The sequence below is a fragment of the Solanum lycopersicum genome, chromosome 12 (genome assembly GCF_036512215.1).
Source record: "Solanum lycopersicum chromosome 12, SLM_r2.1".
Taxonomy (NCBI): Eukaryota; Viridiplantae; Streptophyta; class Magnoliopsida; order Solanales; family Solanaceae; genus Solanum; species Solanum lycopersicum.
In genome coordinates, this window is record NC_090811.1 from 41,462,424 (window position 1) to 41,483,904 (window position 21,481).

At 31.7% G+C, this 21,481-nt stretch overlaps 1 protein-coding gene across 2 annotated transcripts; it reads left to right on the forward strand.

Moving 5' to 3' along the window:
- The first annotated feature begins 485 nt into the window (after positions 1 to 485).
- Positions 486 to 2,789, forward strand: LOC101251860 (uncharacterized). 2 transcript variants are annotated; one of them, XM_004252168.4, is made up of 2 exons: positions 486 to 777; positions 1,316 to 2,789. In XM_004252168.4, the coding sequence occupies exons 1-2, from the start codon at positions 709 to 711 to the stop codon at positions 2,414 to 2,416; spliced, it is 1,170 nt and encodes a 389-aa protein (XP_004252216.1). In that variant the 5' UTR covers positions 486 to 708; the 3' UTR covers positions 2,417 to 2,789. The 2 variants fall into 2 exon arrangements, with proteins under 2 accessions (XP_004252216.1, XP_010314170.1); XM_010315868.3 differs by having other exon boundaries at positions 495 to 777; positions 1,319 to 2,789.
- Positions 2,790 to 21,481: the final 18,692 nt, after the last annotated feature.

A 21,481-nucleotide genomic window follows, 5' to 3' on the forward strand; every position in this document is an offset into this window, starting at 1 on the left:
TCTAAATTAGTATAAAATTAAATAAGCAGATACACATATGTTGTATCATATTAGATGTAGGAGGTCACGTAAATTATAAAATTGGTATGTAAGACGAATGTGTGTCTATTTGTTCAATTTGTACAAATTTAAGTGATATTTTATGTACATCGAAATTAAAGGTAATAGCCAATCTAAGATTTATAATCCTTCTGTTCAGTTTTATTTGTTATGTTGTATTTTTGAAAGTCAATTTTACTAATCTTTAAAGTTAAATTAAAATATAATAATTTGATATTTTAAATTAAGAAAATAGATATTCAAAAATTACATGAAAAATACTATAAATTGTAATTTTTTCCATATAAGTATGATGAAAAATCATCTTAAAATATTAATAAAAAATTATATAATTTAACTTTAAAAATAAAAATTATGATAGTTAGAAGTGGACGGACGAAGTATTTATGTATTATGCCCTCGATATTATGCAAAAATTAGAAGTAGGTCCATAAATTTATTTTTCTCTATCCCTTGTCTATCTACAACTAGGCTTCTCTGTCTCTCTATATATATCCGTCAGAACCCAGAAAACGACTATTATTATGTTGTGAATTGTCGATTAGAGAAGCCTTGTGGGTGAATGTTTGCAGTTCCTCCATTAACGATCTTTGACTGCAGGAAAGAGGGGTATCAATTAACAAGCATTTGTTCAATAGATTGGTTCTAATGATGTCTGATGGTTACTATTACACTTCGAAGAAGAGTGATGATATTTGCCCAGATGTTTGTGGACAGGTAATAATCACAATTGCACACTTTATTTTTCCTCTCTGTTTTTTTTTTCAATTCAAATTCTGCCAAGATCACATGTTTCTCTCTTTCTAGAATGTGCTGTTTTTTTTTTCCTAGAATGGTTTATCTGTAAACCCAGAATACTGAATTGATGGGAAAATAGTTGTAGCCAGAGTTTTTCTTTTCTAAAATAAAATAAAAAATTGCAAAATAATTTTTTTAATGGTGACAATTGTGTATGTTCCAATTGTTTTGTATCAGCAGATCAAGGATTGAAATTCCCTGCTTCCTCTGATTGCACTGTTTTTGAACCTTTGTTTTGCTGTTTGGAATTTCAAGTCTTATGGTTGTATACATAGCACAGTAAATTAATTTGTTTCTCTATCTTGAAGGATACACGAGAAAACTATTTGTATATATATTTTTCAAGAAGGAAAAACTGTGTGTTTCTTTGGTTAATAAATTTGTCTTTGGAAAGGGAAGAGGAAAAGATTTACTACTTTTGGTTGTGTACTTAGGAAGTTAGTGTTTTAATGTGCAGCAGGATTCACCCACTACATTAAGCATGTCAAGACTACGGTGTATGCTTCGAGGATTAGATTTGAAGGCTCTCATTTTTTTGGTTGTGTTTGTGCCAATGTTCATAGTTGGTGCATACTTGCATGGCCAGAAAATTACTTACTTCCTCCGTCCTCTCTGGCAATCTCCTCCGAAGCCCTTTATTGAAATTACTCATTACTACCATGAGAATGTACCAATGGAGGATATTTGTAAGCTACATGGATGGGGAATTCGTGAATATCCTAGGCGTGTCTTTGATGCTGTTCTCTTCAGTAATGAAGTCGATATGCTTAAAATCAGATGGAAGGAGTTGTATCCTTACATCACTCAGATTGTGCTTCTTGAGTCAAACTCAACATTTACGGGTTTGGCTAAACTCCACAATTTTGCACTTAATAGGGACCAATTTAAGTTCATTGAGCCTCGCTTGGCATATGGAAACATTGCCGGAAGAGATAAAAAAGGTGAAAATCCATTTGTTGAAGAGGCATATCAGAGAGTAGCATTGGACCAACTTCTGAAACTTGCTGGTATTGAGGATGATGATTTGCTCATTATGTCCGACGTAGATGAGATTCCTAGCGCTCGTACTATTAATCTTTTGAGGTGGTGCGATGACATTCCTCATGTCCTTCACCTTCATCTGAAGAATTACCTGTACTCATTTGAATTTCAGATTAAGCACAGAAGCTGGAGAGCTTCAGTCCACAGGTATCAGAGTGGTAAGACTAGATATGCACACTATCGTCAGAGTGATTACATTTTGGCGGATGCAGGTTGGCATTGTAGCTTTTGTTTCCGCCACATTAGTGATTTTATATTCAAGATGAAAGCTTACAGCCACAGTGATAGAGTGAGGTTTTCACATTATCTGAACCCTACAAGGATTCAGGATGTCATTTGTAAAGGAGCTGATTTATATGACATGCTTCCTGAGGAGTACACGTTCAAGGATATTATCGGCAACATGGGGCCTATCCCCCATTCGTACTCAGCAATTGATCTTCCTTCTTATCTGTTTGAAAATCCAGACAAGTACAAATATCTTTTGCCCGGGAATTGCAAAAGAGAAAATGGCTAGGTCTTACGACAGTTGGCAACGTCTTCTCAACAAAGGAGGTGCTCAGGGGCAGGTTTTTGGTTGCACCTTGAGGGGCTCTATTGCTTTAATCGGATAAGTGGTAACTGTGGTGTAGCAGTATTAAATACGGTTATACCTTGTGTGCAGAAATGTTGAGGTAATCCTGGGAGGGATTTTTTTGTGAGAGAGCGGTAAATTCATTCGCCATAGTGAAGATTCAATTTAGGGGAGGAGGACATGAAGCTTTGGGTAAATTCATTATTGTTTCCATCTGTATTGCATTACCCTGAGATTATACAACTTTTTTGAATGATAATAGTCAGACATTTTTTTTTAATGGATTTTATGTTCTTTCTCTTCTCTTGAAGAGTAATTTAATTCTCATATTTACTATAAATGGCGCTTTCCTTGAATTTCATTGATATGATCTTGACCACCTGATTCGTTTTTCTTTTGGTTGTAGCAATATACATTGCTTACGGGTGGTGTACTACTATCTTCTTTTACTGCTACAACATACTTTAATAGCTACTATGTTATTTATGAGAAGTGAAAGTTGTTTTGGAATCAGATATTGCAACTTCTGTGATTTTAATACCTAGTAATAGGGGAGATATGAAGAGAAGTTGTGAAACTGTTGAATGATCCGTTTCCCATCTTGTTAGAGCTAGTCTTGGGAGAAGAAAATACGTCGTCAATCTGTTTTGGAGAATGATAATGCATTTGTGTTGTGTTTGTTGTTTGTAGTCCATAAGGGAGTTGCATTGATCATTGTAATGCCTTCTTTAGGTGTTGTTTGCCTACTAGACTGAGTCTAATATTTAGGGTATTCAAGGCAAGCATATTGCTCTTTCTCTAATTATTCGCCTGGTGATGCAATTTGAACAGTCTCGGGAGCACAAGTTAGAAGTAGAGACGGATCCAGGTTTTTCACATAATATCGATATTCTGTGATTACCAAAGTTTAGTTGTCACATATGTTCTCTCTATCGTTGGTTCAAATTGAGGTTTGATGCTTCTATGATTTACAAATATAATGCATAAATTGGTAGCATTTTCTGTCCTAGTTCTCATGAATCAGGTGAACAAGGGAGATCTTTGGAGTCACTATAGATTTAATATGAGAATTTTGTTTTCTTATTGACAACTAAATGTTTTTGTGTTGTATGTATATACCAGTATTTGATGCTATATAAATTATGATATATGTGTGTATGTGTGTGAATTGTTGTTTTCTTTTGCTTTTGTATTTCTGTGCATTGTAATCAACAGAAATCACTCTCTTTGCTGGGACAGTGAAAGCAAAACTGGATGCACCATAATATATCACACTTGACATTTCTGATTTCACACACAGTAAACTCATTCTCTGATTTCTGGGGATATAGTATAATTTATTCTACAATTAACATAAATCATATTTTAAAAAATCATACGTAAGAAAATTAATTCATACCGCTAACTTTTATATATAAAATTACTATTACAAAAAGTAATTAAGTATATAAGAGATTTCATTAAAAACATACAATTTATAGAATGTTAAATTAAAAGTGTTCTATAATGAAATAATATTAACGGAAAAGGATTTAAAATATCCTCGAAGTATTGGAGATGGTACAAAAGTATTCTTCATCCACCTATTGGCTTCAAAATGACATTTTCACGCACCTATTGGCTCCAAATACCCTTGTCATCCACCTTTGGGTTCAAAATTGACCAATTAAACCATTTGAATAATTTTATAAAATACTTGTTGTTCAACAATTTGATATAATTTAATTTATTAATATCATTTATAAACCAACTTCTACCCATCCATTACTAATTAAACCTCACCCAATTAATAAATCAACTCTAATATCAAAATCGCCCTAAATGCTATTAAAAAACACGACGAAATTACAGATTCCTGAAAATGACATTCAAAATTATTCGAGTCTGAATTGAAAGTCCAATTTAATTTCGGTTGAACCGCTTATTTAGGAGGATATTTTCAATATGATTCTCTTTCAAGCTTAAATTTGAATTTTATGATTAAAGGTAAAGAAGTAGTACATTCTGAATTAATTCATGTATTTTTTTAATATAATTTAATAAATATTTATTATTTGTTTTAAATATTAAAACTTTAATACATTATTTTTAAAAAATTATCTATTAAGTAAGATAACATAATTGAGACGGGTGAATAATTAAGATGAACATAGTCAGACTTTTAAATTTATCGGTAATTTTTAATTAGACACTTGAATTATAATATGTTTTGATTGAGGACTTCTATGTAAGATAATCTACTTCTATAGACATTTTCACCTCATAATTTTAGTATTAGCAGTAGTTTTTCTGTTGTTGCATTAGTAATGAGTCAGGTTTATTAATTGAGTGTGGTTTAATTAGTAACGGTGGGTAGTAGATTGATTTATAAATTATATTAACAAGTTAAATTATAACAAATAGTTGAGAGTCATGTATTAAAATATTTAAATAGTTTAAATTTAAAATCGCTAAATAAGTGGTCAATTTTGAATCCAAAGATGGATGAGAATGGTATTTTGGAGCCAATAGGTGGATGATAAGAGCATTTTGGAACCAATAGGTGGATGGAGGGTAATTTTGTATCATTTATGATATTTCAAGGGTATTTTAGGCCTTTTTTCATAGTATGAAAATATTTAAAAAGTGATTTAGGGTGGCCAACTTCAACCCAATTCTCCATTTTACTCTCTAAAACACAATTTTTTTCCCTTCTCAATACTATTATATTATTCTTGTGAAGGGAAATTGTATATAATAGCAAACTATTAATTCAAATGATTTAACTGTAACACGTAGCAAACTGTTGTTATTTGCCTATCTCCCATGAAATTCTTGCTTGTCAGTCTCCCTCTCTCGCTCGTCAGTCTCTCTCGCCTCTCTCACTTTATACAAACAAATATATACAAATTGTGTTCCTATTTGTAAAAAGCGAGAGAAAATTGTATATATACATCCAAATACATATATCTCCGTCCTATACACTTATAGTTATACAATATAAATCTTCCTTTGCCCAATTCTCTTTTGTCTTTCTCTTTTTCTCGTTTCATACATACACAAATTATACAAAATACAATGTATAATTTATGTTTGTATAAAGCGAGAAAGATATTTGATATGCAAATGTCTTATTTCAATTCAATTATATACAAACTCAAATTTTATGCCGATATACAAACACATAAAATTGTATTGAGAGACTGTCATCGATCTATACAAACTAGAGAGGGTGCAAAGATTTTATACAAATCTGATGCCCCCAACGATTAATACAATCTGATACTCTATAACAAACATACAAATATGATTTTTATGTTTACTAAATATGAAAGTTACTCTTATTAATATATACACTCATAACAACTATAATATTTAGTCTCTATATATCACATAAAAACTTCTTTTTATAGATTAGAACACTTCTACAAGTAAATTACAATTAAAAGCCCTTTTCAAGTTATATATACAATACCATTAGTAAATTTCAGATCAGACTTTTGGATGTTATAATTGAAGGAAAAATTATCAAATTATTCACAATTCTCAACTTAATTAGTAAAAATATTTACACTTTAAAATAATTATTGAAAATGTTAAAATGTCAATATTTTAGAAAATAATTTGTATTCAAATTTTATTTCTCAAAACAGTCCAACTTTGAATCAAATTCTACCTCCATTACCCATTTACAGTTCAGCTTTAGTACCATTAAATTTATTTTTCATCTTTTACTTTTCAAGTTTTTTCCTCTTTCGTCAACTTTCAGTTTTCACCATCTCCATCTTCACTTTTCTTTCTTTTTTCTTTCATCAAAATTTCACCATAATTCTCTTCATTGTTGAAGAACTAATTATTCAAGTTCGTAACAAGTTGTTTAGATCTATAGATTAATCAAGAAATCTCTCGATTGCTAAAGATATTTTTGAATTCATCATTTATTTGGCCAGATTTGTTTTCAAAATCACAAATTATATTGAATTTTCGGATTGTATGTATTGAGGATTTTTCGTCATTTTTTATTTTTATGTGAGTTTGTTAACTTACTCATCAAATATTTATGTATTTCAGATTTTTAGTATTTAAAATAATTTTTGTCGATCTTTATGATTTGTTTTTATATTTCAAATTTAGTAGAATCCACATTATCATTTAGGTATTTAGTTGTTTCACAAAAATATTTGAAAACATTTTGAACATTCTATAGTTTGTAGTCAAATTTATGTTTACAAAGTGATAATATAAATACAAACTTGTATTTTGATTATTTAAAATTGTGAATGAATACGAAATAAAAAATAAACTAGTTGGTATAAACATATAATGAGCAAAATAAAATACAAAACTATTTGACTGATGCAATTAGGATGAATACACATATAATGAATATATAAATAAACTGTATTTTGGCTATTTGTAGTTGAGAATGAATACGAAATCAAAATATAAATACAAAACTTTCTGATATACATTAGGACGAATACGAAATCAAATCTAAATACAAACTATTTGGTATACAAAGTAATATTGAAAATAAGCAAAATAAAGTACATATGTAAGATGGATGAATACCTATATCATGACTACATGAACATTGTATTCTGAATACTGGAAAATTTCTTAAGATGAGATACATAAACTTCATAACCTTAACATGATAGCCAAATAACTTCATAAAATTTCAGATATTTTTAAAGATAAATTATAATTTCATAACCTCAAAATATGCCTTAGTAGAATAAATTGCTTCAAATTTTTTTTTGACAAAATTGAATATTGAACTTTTAGAACAATGATGATAGGCGTGTTTTTTAGAACATGGTGAAAGAAGAAGAAAGAGATGGAAGTTGTTGTATTTTGATAAATTGTCAATTAGTTCTTTGTTTTTGAATTTTTGTAACTCATAAGACTTTTAAGCAATTGTTTTTTTCTAATATTTTTCTCTCCCCTTAATATTTTCTTTCTGTTTTTAACAAACTTCTTTTGTTGATATTTTACTAAATATTAAAAGTATTGACAATGAATCATATTAAATATCAAAATATTGACATTTTAAAATTTTTCCCATGATTGAATTAGTGATCATATACTGACCTGATCTATCACTAATTAAAAACAATAAAATTTTGGTTAATTAATTCATTTTCTTAAAAAATTCTTACATAACTGCATAGGTAATCAAAAGTCAAAATAAATTGCATGTACATGTAAAATTATATAATAGCTGTGTAATTCATTATATTGTATAAAGAGTGTATACCTATGTATATATGATGTATAACTATATATCAAATTTGTATATATATTGATACACTTTGTTTATATAATATTTATACATTGGAAGTTGTTCTCGTTTTTCAATCTTGATTAACTCAAACCTCTCTTGAATCGTTTCAAAATTTTAGATATGACTGTCTCACGATATTTTAAGTTTTTAATAAATTATTTAGTTAAACAATTCACGTTTATTGCACATCAAATTTCATTTTTTTTCTTCTACTAGATTTATCCTCCATTTTATTTACCTCTCCCCTATATGTACACACACAATTAACATCTAATTTCATCATCAAATTAGCCAACCAAAACAGAATAGTATTATTTTTCTTTTAGAAAAAATTGTGGGAAAAAATGAATGCATCAACAGTAAAGGGATGGACATGAATCACAACAGCAAGTATTGGACTTGCACTTGAGCTGCAATAAAGAAGGCCGGAGGGCCCATTTCTTTTTGTAGTAAATAGTTTAGTCAATGAATCTTATGAAATGCGAATGAAAAAAAGTTGCTTTTGAGCATGGACAAACAAACCAACTAAACTAAAGATGGATTCGTAAGGAGATAGGAGTAAAAATTTGGCTAAGAAATTTTAAGGAAAAATTATGTAGGATTAGGAATGGCAGTGGAGAGGTATCGGACGGGTTGAGCTTAACCCATAAAATATAATCTGTTATGGAAAATATATTTTTTTTCCATTTTCACCAGCCTGGCATATATTTTTTAATTTTTTTCTTTTCCAATTAAGTTTGATTCTAAAAATAAAATTCATAAAAATAAATTTATTTTTCCATTAAGTTGTATTAATCTAATAGATAATGACTTAAAATGTTATTTTTTAAAGATCAATCAGGAAACATGCAAAAAAAATATATTAGTTTTGATTGAACTATTTTCATTTACAATCTTGAATATTCAGTAACTTTAAAGAAAGTATCTTAATAGATAATGTTCTATCACGTCTATTATAACATGTAAAAGATTAAGATTAAACTTGAACCCGTAAAATTATAAGCTTTCATTTACTAAATTATTTGAAAGCTTGATTTTAAGTTGGTGTGTTCTAGTCTAATAATTATGAGAGATATCATTCAAATTTAGTGGTTAAATTAAAAAGGAGATTAATTTAGATACTTGTTGAGTTGTACTGTAATTCATTCTCCATGATTCAAAAGCTTATCATGGAATTTCACCTTTCAGTGATACATGATCAGTCTGTAATCGTTGTGACTTTATTAAAGGATGGCTTAAAAAGAATTTTCATCTTCTAAAGATGGTATTATGTATGTATCACCGATATATGATTATACATCATATATAGACTATCAATACATAAAAAATACAAATGTTCTTTTTTATTGTAAACTATCCACACATACAGTATGTATGTCATATATACACATTTATACACAACTATACAATAATACATTACATAATCTATTTATGGAATGTATATAAATGTATATATAATATTAATACATATAATGCATCATATCTATACATAATTATAAACTAATATAATATCAATATATTGCACGACTGCTTATACCATTCAATACATTACATCTACAACAATAATATTTTTTATTTTTTGTTGCAGAAGGGGATGATGTGGTGGTAGGGATAAAAATATATTTGAAAATTTAAAAATAAGAAAATTTTATTTTATTTATTTTTGGAATGGAGAGGGTTGGGTACTGCTATCAATAAGGTAAGAAAAAAATTAAAGGATAAAACAGAATTTTGGACAATATTTTCCTTATTTTGGTAGGAAAATCATTTTCTTTAAATTTAAAGAAAAAAGTTGATTTGTAAAACATTTTCCGAGCATTTAAGTCAACCAAAGATGAAAAATTAATCTTATCCTCCATACCAAACGCCCACTTAAACTCACAAATTCTTTAAGGGTTTCTTCTCCAAGTTCTCTCATGAAGACCCTAAACATTGACATTTAGTTTGCACTCGTGATACCTATAGAAATTTATTCAATTTAGGAGTTGTTTGGTACGAAGGAAAATGTTTTCCTGAAAATAAGTGAATTTATGATTCATTTTCTCATGTTTAGTTGGTGAATAGAAAATATTTTCCAAAAAAATTCTATGATAATGATGTTTGTTTACAAGATTACAAATTACAATTGAAAATAAAATTAGTTCAAGTTGAGACACATATATCTTGCTTTCTCTAATAAGGAGATTCAAACCCACTGTAACAAAATATTTTTTACCGGTCAACTAGTAGTCGTTGACCTATCCCCTCCAAGATACAACAACATTATTACAAAGTATAACTCAATAAACTTTGGACAAGAGTTGAATTCAACGCTACACAGAAAGAAGACCTCCCTTCTACTAATAAACACCCTCTCTTTGACTAATTTTTATGCACTCTCTATTTTCTTATATTCAAAATAAACGAAGATCAACATTGTTTATAGTTGAAGAGTTTTTCCAAGTAATGAATAGAAACATAATAAGGTAGTAAATAGATAACATTTTGGTTAATAAGGGTTTCTCTGAATATTTTTTCCTTTTTGATTAATTCGGGTTTCTCAAAATATTGTTATCATCTTATGCTTGTTATCATCTCAAAATATTGTTATCAAACTCATTGATTCTTCAGTTAATCAGATGTCTATTTCCACTTGATTTTCTCATTAAATTAACATTATCCATTTCTTTATTTCTGCACTCTTGTCTTTATTCATTCAACAACTTTCTCGCATTCAACGGTTCGTGACAGTGCACTTCTGGACCATGTTGACTGACGTGTTTCATCTTTTTTTGTCAATCATCAAAACTGCATAAATCCCAAAAAATTCTCCCTTTTAGATGATGACACACCTCTTTTCTTTGTGCATTGAAAACAATTTTATTTGTAGGCACTGAAACATGAAATACTAACATGAAACAAGTTAGTCAATGGGTTATAAACAATGCACAACTCTTATCTTTCCCCTTTTGGCATTATTGTAAAGCTAGCTCAATCCTATAATACACGAGCTAGATTGATCAGTTAAACTATTCATGACCACTGCCTATCACCAATACAATCAGATAACAAGTTGAATCAACATAATAATGTATTATAGAGAGCAAGAACATGAGTCATTAAATCAATAGATAACCATTTCATTAAAATTTCATACAACGTTCTATGTAAGATCGAAGTCATACTGAATTAAGCAGAAACTATTTAGCACTAATAAAAAAACTAATACTTGACATGAGTAGATTAAAGTCAGAGGCACTAACATTGGAAGTGAAGAGAAGAATGGAACAAATGGAGATAATAGTGTCAACCAAAAAATAATTGTAGCATATTCAACCCTTTCTTTATCAAGATAAGTTTGTGGAGCTTAAATTCATACCTGATTATTTTATTAGCAATATGACCAACCTCCAGTTCAACAATCTTATCAGTGAAAATATTACTTCAACCTTTTCATTGGAGTGCCAATTTTCCTCATTGGAGCATGTAGATCAACATGGTTCATCTATTCAATAACTTTTTTTTGTTTGGAGAGTTCATGCATGAATTGGAATTGAGTATTCCTCAAACTTACGATGGGACATCATGTTATCATTTTTTCATGCTAGCTCTAAAATCTTCTTTTTAAATGGCATCTTGTTGACACTTTTGATTTCTAGATGAGAGTTCAAAGTGGAAAAGGAAAAAAATGTGCTTCAGGAGTTGATTCTTCCTTATAAATTGAAAATGAGAAACTTTATGCTTTAAACTTGCAAAAAAATCCAAGAAGACAAAGTGAGAGAGAACAATTTGAAAGAATGAGACTCTTGCACTTGGACGATTATTTTATTCTGTATTAGAACAATTAATACATGGAACATGAGTGTTCAACTTTTTCACTTTATACAATATTAACCTCCATCAATATATAACATACCTGATAAAAGCAATTTTGTGATCATCATTGCTTGTTTTCACCGTTTCTCTGCACAATCTAATACGAAATTAGGTTAAAACAAGTCAAGGATTTGGAATTGGGACACACAACTAAATGTGTAAGGATGATTTGAATAAAATTTTAGCTCATAAATTTAAGGAGAACAATTATTCAAGCCAATCATTGAGGGAAGTTCATACAATCTTAATCATCCCCAAGTCTAACCTATTCTTTTCATAATGCTCCCTACTTAGTGTCAAAATCCATCAATTGTTGTTTGACAAAGAACAACATGATTAAGCAACCACATACTTTTATGGATAAATCAGTTTCAAGATTCATTGTTCCCCTATCAATATGCCCTTAGTCTGTCAAACGAAGAAAACATGTGGTTAACATGTTCCAATGCACTCTCATCAGTTTCACTTTAATCCTCACAGTTTTTTTTTGAAAATAATATCACTTCCTTCCCCCTTAGACATGCATTAGCTTCATTTTTTAAAAATGACACATTCCCCTTTTTGTGAAGTGAGCGAAAGAAATTTATGAATTAAATCACTTGCTTTTTTCATGTTCACCTACAAAATAGGTTAAGGATTAGTCTTAGGAACCCAGACAAACTTGGGTCATTTCTTATAATCAAAAGGGTGAATCAAATTTTTTCTCGCTCATCTAGGAAACAAGTTGATGGACCTGCTTCTGCCAACAAGTATAAATCTATTTTCATTTGTCAATTTAGTATTTCTTTTACTAACATCATTAGCAACTGAACACTCTGTAGATGGATGACCAGTTTTATCACAAATGTAGCACAAGTCAGTTGCAAGAGCCTTGTCATTATGAAAACCAATGTCTGCTCTCTCATTGTGATTTCTCTCACTCAATTGATTGACAATTGTAGATGAGTGAATCCATATATTTGCCTTCTTAAGCTTTACTTTTATCTGAGATTTTAATATTTAACTTCCTCCCCTTTTCTTTTTCAAAAGAATAGTCATTTTTGCATTTTTATCAAAAAAAAATTCAAGTTTTCTTTAGTTCTAATTTTTCAATTTCCTTTTTCAGTAATTGTCATCCTTAAAATTTAAGACTCAAATCTAGGTTACATGACTCAAGTTTTCCAATATGTTTCATTAAACAACTGTTTTATTTATCAGATACAATTTTGTCATCTTTGAGTTTCATATACTTAAACTTTTCGTCTACAAAGACTTTAAATAGATGATCTCTTTCACATGCTAATTATTCAAAGTCATCAATTAACCTATTCAACAATCTGATTAATTTAATTTTTGAAATAGATTCAATTTTTTAAAGATCAATAAAACTAACCTCAGAGTTTTAAGCATCTTCAGCGTCTGAATCTCCCATAGTCATGAATGTTGTTTAATCTATTTCATCAATCATTGGATTCTCCATTTTTATAATAATAATAATAATAATAATAACAACAACAACAACAACAACAACAACAACAATAACGATAATAATATTAATAATAATAATGATAATAATAATAATAATAATAATAACAATAATGATAATAACAATAACAATAACAATAACAATAATAATAATAATAACAACAACAACAATAATAATAATAATAATAATAACAATAACAATAATGACAATAATAACAATAATAACAATAATAATAATAACAATAATAATAATAATAATAATAATAATAACAACAACAACAACAACGACAACAACAACAACAACAACAACAACAACAACAACAACAACCACCACATTAAAAAAATCAAGCGGTGGCACAAAATTTTCAAAAGGGGTGAAAAACCATTTTCATTCAAAATATGGAATTACAAGCTCAAACATCCACAAAACTATGCCAAAACGTTGTTTACAACACAAAACCCACAGTATAAACAAAAACAATAATCATAAAATGTAGGTATGGAAATGCCTCATGCACCAATAATAAAAAGAACTTTGTACTCAAATGGAATACAAACACTAAAAATCAATAAAAATGAAAAAGGGGTTGGTAAATAAAGGTCTTGTCTAACCAGTTCCTCCATCTGTGAAGGCATCAGTTCCCAGTGTATCAGTAACAACACTCAATCGACTCGGGCCTACCCTGGATGTTTATGTAAACGATGTCTGAATGAAAAATTATACAATAATAATCTCTAGATGTGAAAGGTCTCTATAGATGCTCTCCTCCATCACATGAATATGCTCCTCGTTGGTCTCTACCTTCGACTCATCAACTGAAACATCATCCATTGGCATATCTCTGGTGGTGAATGGAGGAATATATGAACCAGGTAGGGCATCCAATTCATTTACTGCCTCGAATTCTGATTTGAAGTCAATGGACTTTACGTAGTCCACATCATTCCCAAATCTACAACCTCGGCTTTCTAAGTCATCACCTTAAAAGACACTCCATGTCGATGCTCACAAGTCATGAATCTAACCGTCAAATCATTAATATATGTACATTGGGGTGTCAATTAAACAATGATATCACTATCGATCATCCACGGTACCATAACCTCTAATCTTATCGCCCTCACATCTACCGAATGGGCTAAGTGCAACATCTTTGAGATCATAAACATGAGTAATTATGGCGAGCTAGGAAGTGTTAGAATTGCCAGGATCCTAGGAGGAAGAAGTGGGAGAATGCGTACCTAAAGGCCCGGAGGTCGGAATAGGCAAAGGTTCCTCTATAGAAATCATCCTTACATCAATCTCTATGGATGTTTCCACCAAAGTCGCTCAACTCCTGTTTGCCTCCTCTCGATTGTAGTAGACCTCTATACGCCAGATATCTGTGGAGGATGTAGGAGTTACCTTCAAGTCCCTCATCCCATCATGAGGAACTCCACCATGCAGACATAACTCTATAATCAAAACAGGGAATGAAAGTGACGTCTAGATTTTTTGGCCCTCATGTCCATATCCTGCTCTATATTGAGTGCCATGTTAATGCTCCTTTTATATATGATCGACCAAAGGTAGTTTTCCTTAGGGTGGTGGAGGATGGACTCGATCTGGGACAATATGATGGAGTTGTTAATAAAACTCAACCGATAACTACCACAAATATTCAAGTTCTTCTTCTTGATGGGTCCTCCTACCTTGATCCACCCCGGGGTTGTATCATAAATAAAAGGTAGAAGGAAACCCTTATGAAATCCAAGGATTGAGTAAAAGGAAAGACCTCATATGCAAGTGTAGCACCTAGAGCCTCGTCGAGTACAATATTAATGTGATCACTACTACACCCTACATCCTTTCCCTGGATCATGAAAGACTTCACCGGTATAAAGGCACTAGCCTTTTTCTTTCCCTTAAGCACCAACTCACTATATTCTATGCTTACCTCCCGGACTTATATAGTAATATAAGGACCTCAGGGCCTGGGAACTGCTCAAACCGGTGAAATTGTAGTGTGTCCCTCACATGGGAGTATCTACCGACTAAGCCATCTATGGATAGCAGTTTATCCTCTAGATTTATCCTCAACCCATCGACTTTTATCTATTGAGCAGGCAGGGACAAGGAACATTTATTGGTGGCACTAGGGCCACATTTAATGTTGGAGAAAGCATTGTATTCATTGTAGGAGGAGTGGCTACTGGAGCTCTCAATGAGTAAGGACGAGACCTAACACAGATCTATGCTTACGTGGAATGTAGTGGCTGGTAGTAATCTGGTTTGAATAGTGCAGGCTGGGAGTCAAAGGACTCTCCCTCAGTGCTGGAGTTGTTCTCTAGAACCTTAGCCATGGGCCTTCTCCCTTGACCTTACCTCCCTTTTAGAGGCTTTGTCCTTTCCGTTTTAGGAGTATTCCCTGCCCCTTCATTTCTCACTATGCCCTTTACTCTTTTACAGGGTCACACATCGAGGTCGGTTCTACCTATATCTGTATAAATATCAAAAATTGTTAAATTCATTTCAAGAAAGGTCAAAGAAAATAGTTGTAGAAAGACTCACCGAAAAAATTGGTGATTCGCCAAATAACTTCGGCGAGCTAGAACAGGCTCGCCGAAACGATTGCCTAAAAAATTCACAGAAAAATTGGCATATGGGTGATGGAAAGGAATTTTGGCAAATCGACGACAACATTCAGCGAGCAAGGATTAGCCTATAAAAACTTATATTGTATTTGAAGGGTTAGTGGCACATAAAAGGATATCAAAGAAGACTTTCGATGAGTCCACGTGTGCACTTTGGTGAACTCATACTTCTAGCCGAAAGTTACAAAACCTAACTCAAAATTCACATGAAAATAAAGGCAATCTAAGGGATTTCAGCGAACCTCCGAGTTGTTCGGTGATCTCGATCAAGCTCGCTAAACTACCCGACATGACTATTTTCACCCCAACTCCAGAAATCAGCCCGGTAGACTTCGAAACAAAATCAAATCATACATTAGAATAATTAGACTTAGAACCATTAGACACATTGCCCCGATATACTCATACTTTTCCCAGTTTGGCCAAAGTTAGCTAATTGACGACTTACACCCTTGGGAATGACATCAAATGCTCAATCATCAGGAAAACTGCATCATTAAGCACTATTATGGGATACTTATACTTCACCCGCTAGAGCAAACAACAATATAACACAACACAATAATTTGGATCAATTTTAAAAGACTAAAATCGTGAAATGAATAATTAGGCCATAAATAAGATATTTAAATTAAAAATCGAGAAACAAATGAACATTCATGGTTTCAGAGAGGCCTTACTCACATCAGTAAGATCAAACAATTGCAAAGGAGTCGAAATCGCCAAATATAAGTTTGGGGTTAAAAAAAAACAACCTTTTATGTTGAATATATACTTTGATTCCTAAGACCACTTTCATCACTTATGCTTTGATACAATGTTTTGTCACACCCGAGAAGATAGGGCCCTCTAGGAGTGCGACTCGGCGTACTTGACCTCTTGGAGGTCTTGTACAAGTCCTTAGACATCATTCAATGCATATATGTATGTGAAGTAGTGTGAAATTTAAAATTTTCACACGAACAATATCTTAAAACATTTGTCCTATAAAACCATAGGAAAAATACTAAGTCTCAACATATGGCATCCTTAGACTCAAGAATACTTGGGACACGACCCATACAATACGAATATTGAAACTTAGTATAATACAATACTTTGAATAAAAGAAGTCTAAAAATACTAATGTCATCGAATTAATTGAGGACATACCTCAACTTTTCTTGTAAGAGTCCTAGTTTCTAGGCTTTGCTTCAAGATGTCACTCACCTTCAACCTACATATTTAGATATAGATAAAATGTATGGAAATTCTATAATGCATGTACTAAGAATGGCATAATGCATAATATCATGAGAAAAAGAAATTTATGAGAAACATGCTCTTTTTGATTAAAACTTCATATTAAAAGTATAAAAATCACATTTAAACACCAATGTCACATTTAGAACACATTTCCAACTCATATCTAATTTTATATGAATTTAATGTAAACTTACATTAACCTCACAATGACTTCACAGTAACTTCACATATGCTCATTTGTCACATGGTAGCATCAAGATCACATAAAAACACATAAACATGAGATCCTCCAACCAAAAATGATTCTAAGGCTCACTTGAGTGAGCTATGAAACGACCGCCTGTATAATCCCTTCTCACACACCAAAGAGAGCCTTTGGACTGCATACAATAAGATCATTTCCATTTCATTAGTCAACTTTCTTATCTACATGTCACATCCCGAAACCAAACCATTAATGTTAGGATCTATCTTAGATTTCAACCGGCGTACTTGACCTCTCAAATATTTTACAAGCCCCTACATATCATTCATCGCGTATACATAATGAAATGTAGTGCGAAATTAAAACTTTTCACAGAATATTTCATGCTCTTTGAAAATCTCTTTCATATAAAGTCATAGGAAATACTAAGTCTCAATCTCATCAAACTTAAGACATGAGAATACTTTTGGGACACAACCTGTACACAATAATAATATAGAAATACTTAGTCTATTACCATTTTTTTTATAATAAACATGCAAGACATCTATATATATGCCCTTTACTTGAAGGATACCATTACGAATTACAACTTCAACATTCATAACCTTACAACTAAATTCAAGGTTTCACATAAAAAACCCTCTTACATCATTTAATGTCACACGTCATTCATACATTCAAGACTAAGATACTTTAGCATCCTAAGTCAAGGCATCACATATTCACTTTCATACATGCATCAAGTAAGGGACATAAGTCAACCAAGACAAGACACCACATACTCCACTTTAGCACATATTACATGTCATTCTACAAACACATAAACATAACCATATCCTTTCTAAGTAATCCTATAAACTATCGTATCATCATAAATATGTCAATCGTAGACTCATATAGTCAATTAATGATAAGCATACATCAACCCTAAGACTATACACACAAAGTCAAAGTTATTGTCTAACTTGATTACCTAAAATAACCTCAATAGAAGATCACATATACTTTCACATTACTCATCATATAGGTATATTTTATCATACGTCACATAATCAACTACACAAATAATCACATTACTTCAAATTGTTTGCCGACAAGGCCATGATCATCATATTACTTAAAATAACGCTGACAAGGCCACATCAATTGCAAGTAAAGCAGCCAACATAAGGGGACCATACCAATAACCACATAATTGAAGTCTAATAATCATAAAATAAAGTAAATAGGTCATCTTACCACTACTCCATTCCCAATACCTCAATCCAATGCCAAACCACCCAATTCGATATCACAAAACCCTTACCCATGGGCATAACCAACACTTTATTATATAATTATAACAATATTGATGAAACTAGGTCAATTTACTACATATTAATCAATCTAATTTAACCTAAATATAAATTTACTACAATTATTGCATCAATCAATAGCCTATATGAAACTACATCAGAATTCATACACATTACTTCAACATCAAGTAGCCCATAACTTAGTCTAAAACTATGTTTATCCAATTCATGGGTTCATAGGTTATTTAGTTTAAAATCATCAATAAAATAAAAATATTTATTCATTGTTTAAAAACCATTAATGCAAGAACTCATGTATAGATCATGAAATTGGACAATTCAACTTTGAAATCTTTACAAAACCTGTTTGAAAGTTTGGCTCCTTGATGAAGAGAGTTTAAAGGATAAAAAACCATAGCTCAATGAATCTTATTATTCAGTTTGATGAAGAATCCACACTCAATTCTCAAATCCAAGACCTTTCTTGAGTTTTGGCTCCAATAGAGTTCTATGGAAATTTCTAAGGGAATTTGGGTTTTGATTTTGAAGAATGAAATCTTCTAAGTGTTTTAGGCTTATACACATAGTTAAAATACCCAAAAGACCCTTAAGGAACGTCCAATATCCTTATTTTTAAGTGGGGTGCATTTACAAGTTCACCTCTTACTTGGCATGAACTGCACGCAGGGACAGTGCCCATTGACGGTTGAAACTCAACGGACCGTCTATCCACAAACAGACCGTCCCGTCCTTCCATCGGTTGGTTCAGAGACTCAATATTGGTCTATTCTCTCCCAATAATAAGTCCCAATTTACGAGACACCACCAACGGGGCATCGATTGCCCCACTGGGCATCGATTGTTGTCCGTTGGTAGGCTGTCTTAGGCACTCTTTGACACCAACATTGCGTCCTTTCTCAAGGAGCCTTAAATGGTCCTTGGGGATGTTTTCCCACATGTTTCAAACCCAAACATGCTTTCATATGAGTTTACGATCTATCAATTGAATTTTACTGAAAACAAACACCTAAAACTTGACAAAACATGCTTAGACATAGAAGGTTGTTTCATGGCAAAACTTTCAAACGTTATGGACGTTCTTGGACGTTTGACCTCCAAACTTCACGAAACTTGACACACTACCTATATACATCATAATAAATCATTTAATCAAATAATAAACTCATGTATCACACATAAAAACATAGAACCACATGAGGCACATAGGTGACTTAGTTGTCGAACGTCTTGGTCGTCCCTTGACGTTTGACTTCCAATGCACCTAAACTACTAGACACCGTCTCAATACAATATCTTAGACCACTTTAGGACCTTATACCATCATGAAAACCATATTAGTCTCTAATTCACCTAAGTCATCTTCGGGATGTTAAACAAAAATTATTCTTAAGACTTCCCTAGGTAAGACATGAAGAGACCATTCATATTCCCCCTCCACACATTAACTAAGAAATCCTTAAAACTACTATAGGTAAGTACTTATTCATTAACATTCTGTATAACATAAGTCATTATCTTCATTATTTCATTAAGAGACATTCAACACTCAAGGACATTAAAGTAATCGTCTTGGAAAAGACCTAGGGACTCACACAGTAACATCTTCAAAGACTAACGTGCAGTTGTATACATAGGGTCTCATACCACTACCTAAACTTCATAGAACTTCTCCAATACTAGTAGGTATCCTATATGATGAGAATAGACAATAACCGACATAGACTAGCTACACATAGAATCTGAATTTATAAGCCTACTGCAATGGAGGGTGCTCTACTTGCCAATGGTATAACTAGGACACATCCCATGTAGGCACATGGTTAACGAATATCGAGGGTTTCTTCGTTCTCTAATCATATCTTAATTAGAGCAATTTCCCAAGAATACTCATTCGGTGCTAGTCTTTTTTCTCATAGAGTATTTCAATGAATGAGTACATGAAGATGTTACATAACTAGTTCACAACCCAATCACATTACACCTTACCAAAGAAGGTCCACTAAGGTTACATACAATGGCTAAGAGGAAAACTCAATGACTTTCCTTAGGATGATATTATGTTGTTCTATTCAATCAACCCTAAGTCCACCATTCACACAAGAAGGATACTATTACGGCTTCCAACTTCAAGAATATCATAACCTTCCATCTACAATGAAGGTTCCACATAAATGACCTTCTTAACTATATTCAAGGTCATATGTTAATCCAACATACAAGACTAAGAAGCTTTATTATACTAAGTTAAGAACTCATATTCACATCTCACATGTATCAAGTAAGGGATACAATTCAACCAAAACAAGACACACGGATAATTCACTATACCACATGTAGCATATCATTCAAGAATAACATAGGAATAACCAATGTCATCTATAAGTCACCCTATTACTACTATAGTATAATTAATCTAAGTTATCACAAGTTTGATATAATTCATATGGAATCATCATGCTTCTACATGAAGTAATCCACGAAATGACTTCATTAGGGAATACTAGAAACGCACATCATCAACTAGAACAACTCAAGCTTTGACACTACATATACACATAAGTCATTAAGACCTTCACAATACTCATCTATTCATGTTATAACATGATGAATACATACTTCATAAAGTAATGCCGACGAGGCCATGTTATTTCACAATTCATAAATTATTGCCGACAAGACCACATTATTCACATATATAACACTTAAGCAACGCCACCATAAATGCAAAATACAAAACATCATCATTATCTAAGACCTATACTTCACAATATAGAGAAGGTTAGTTCAACATACCATCAATCCAACCTCACAATTCCATACATAGCCAATTAAGCCAACTCAATATACAAAGGCTCTTACCAATAGCCATACTTAAAAATTCAACCCAATAATCACAATATGCCATGAATCAAAGATAATACAATATGAAATCACAAATTTAGATCAACCTACTTACAATTCTAGCATGATTCTGTCACATTCGGGTTTACCCCCTAGATGCAACCGACATCGTCGCCCTT

Bases quoted from the DNA above. Each gene is read 5' to 3' on its own strand.
- LOC101251860 (XM_004252168.4), top strand. From the start codon at position 709: ATGATGTCTGATGGTTACTATTACACTTCGAAGAAGAGTGATGATATT. The intron at 778-1,315 runs GTAATAATCACA...TTTAATGTGCAG, and splicing joins GCCCAGATGTTTGTGGACAG to CAGGATTCACCCACTACATT.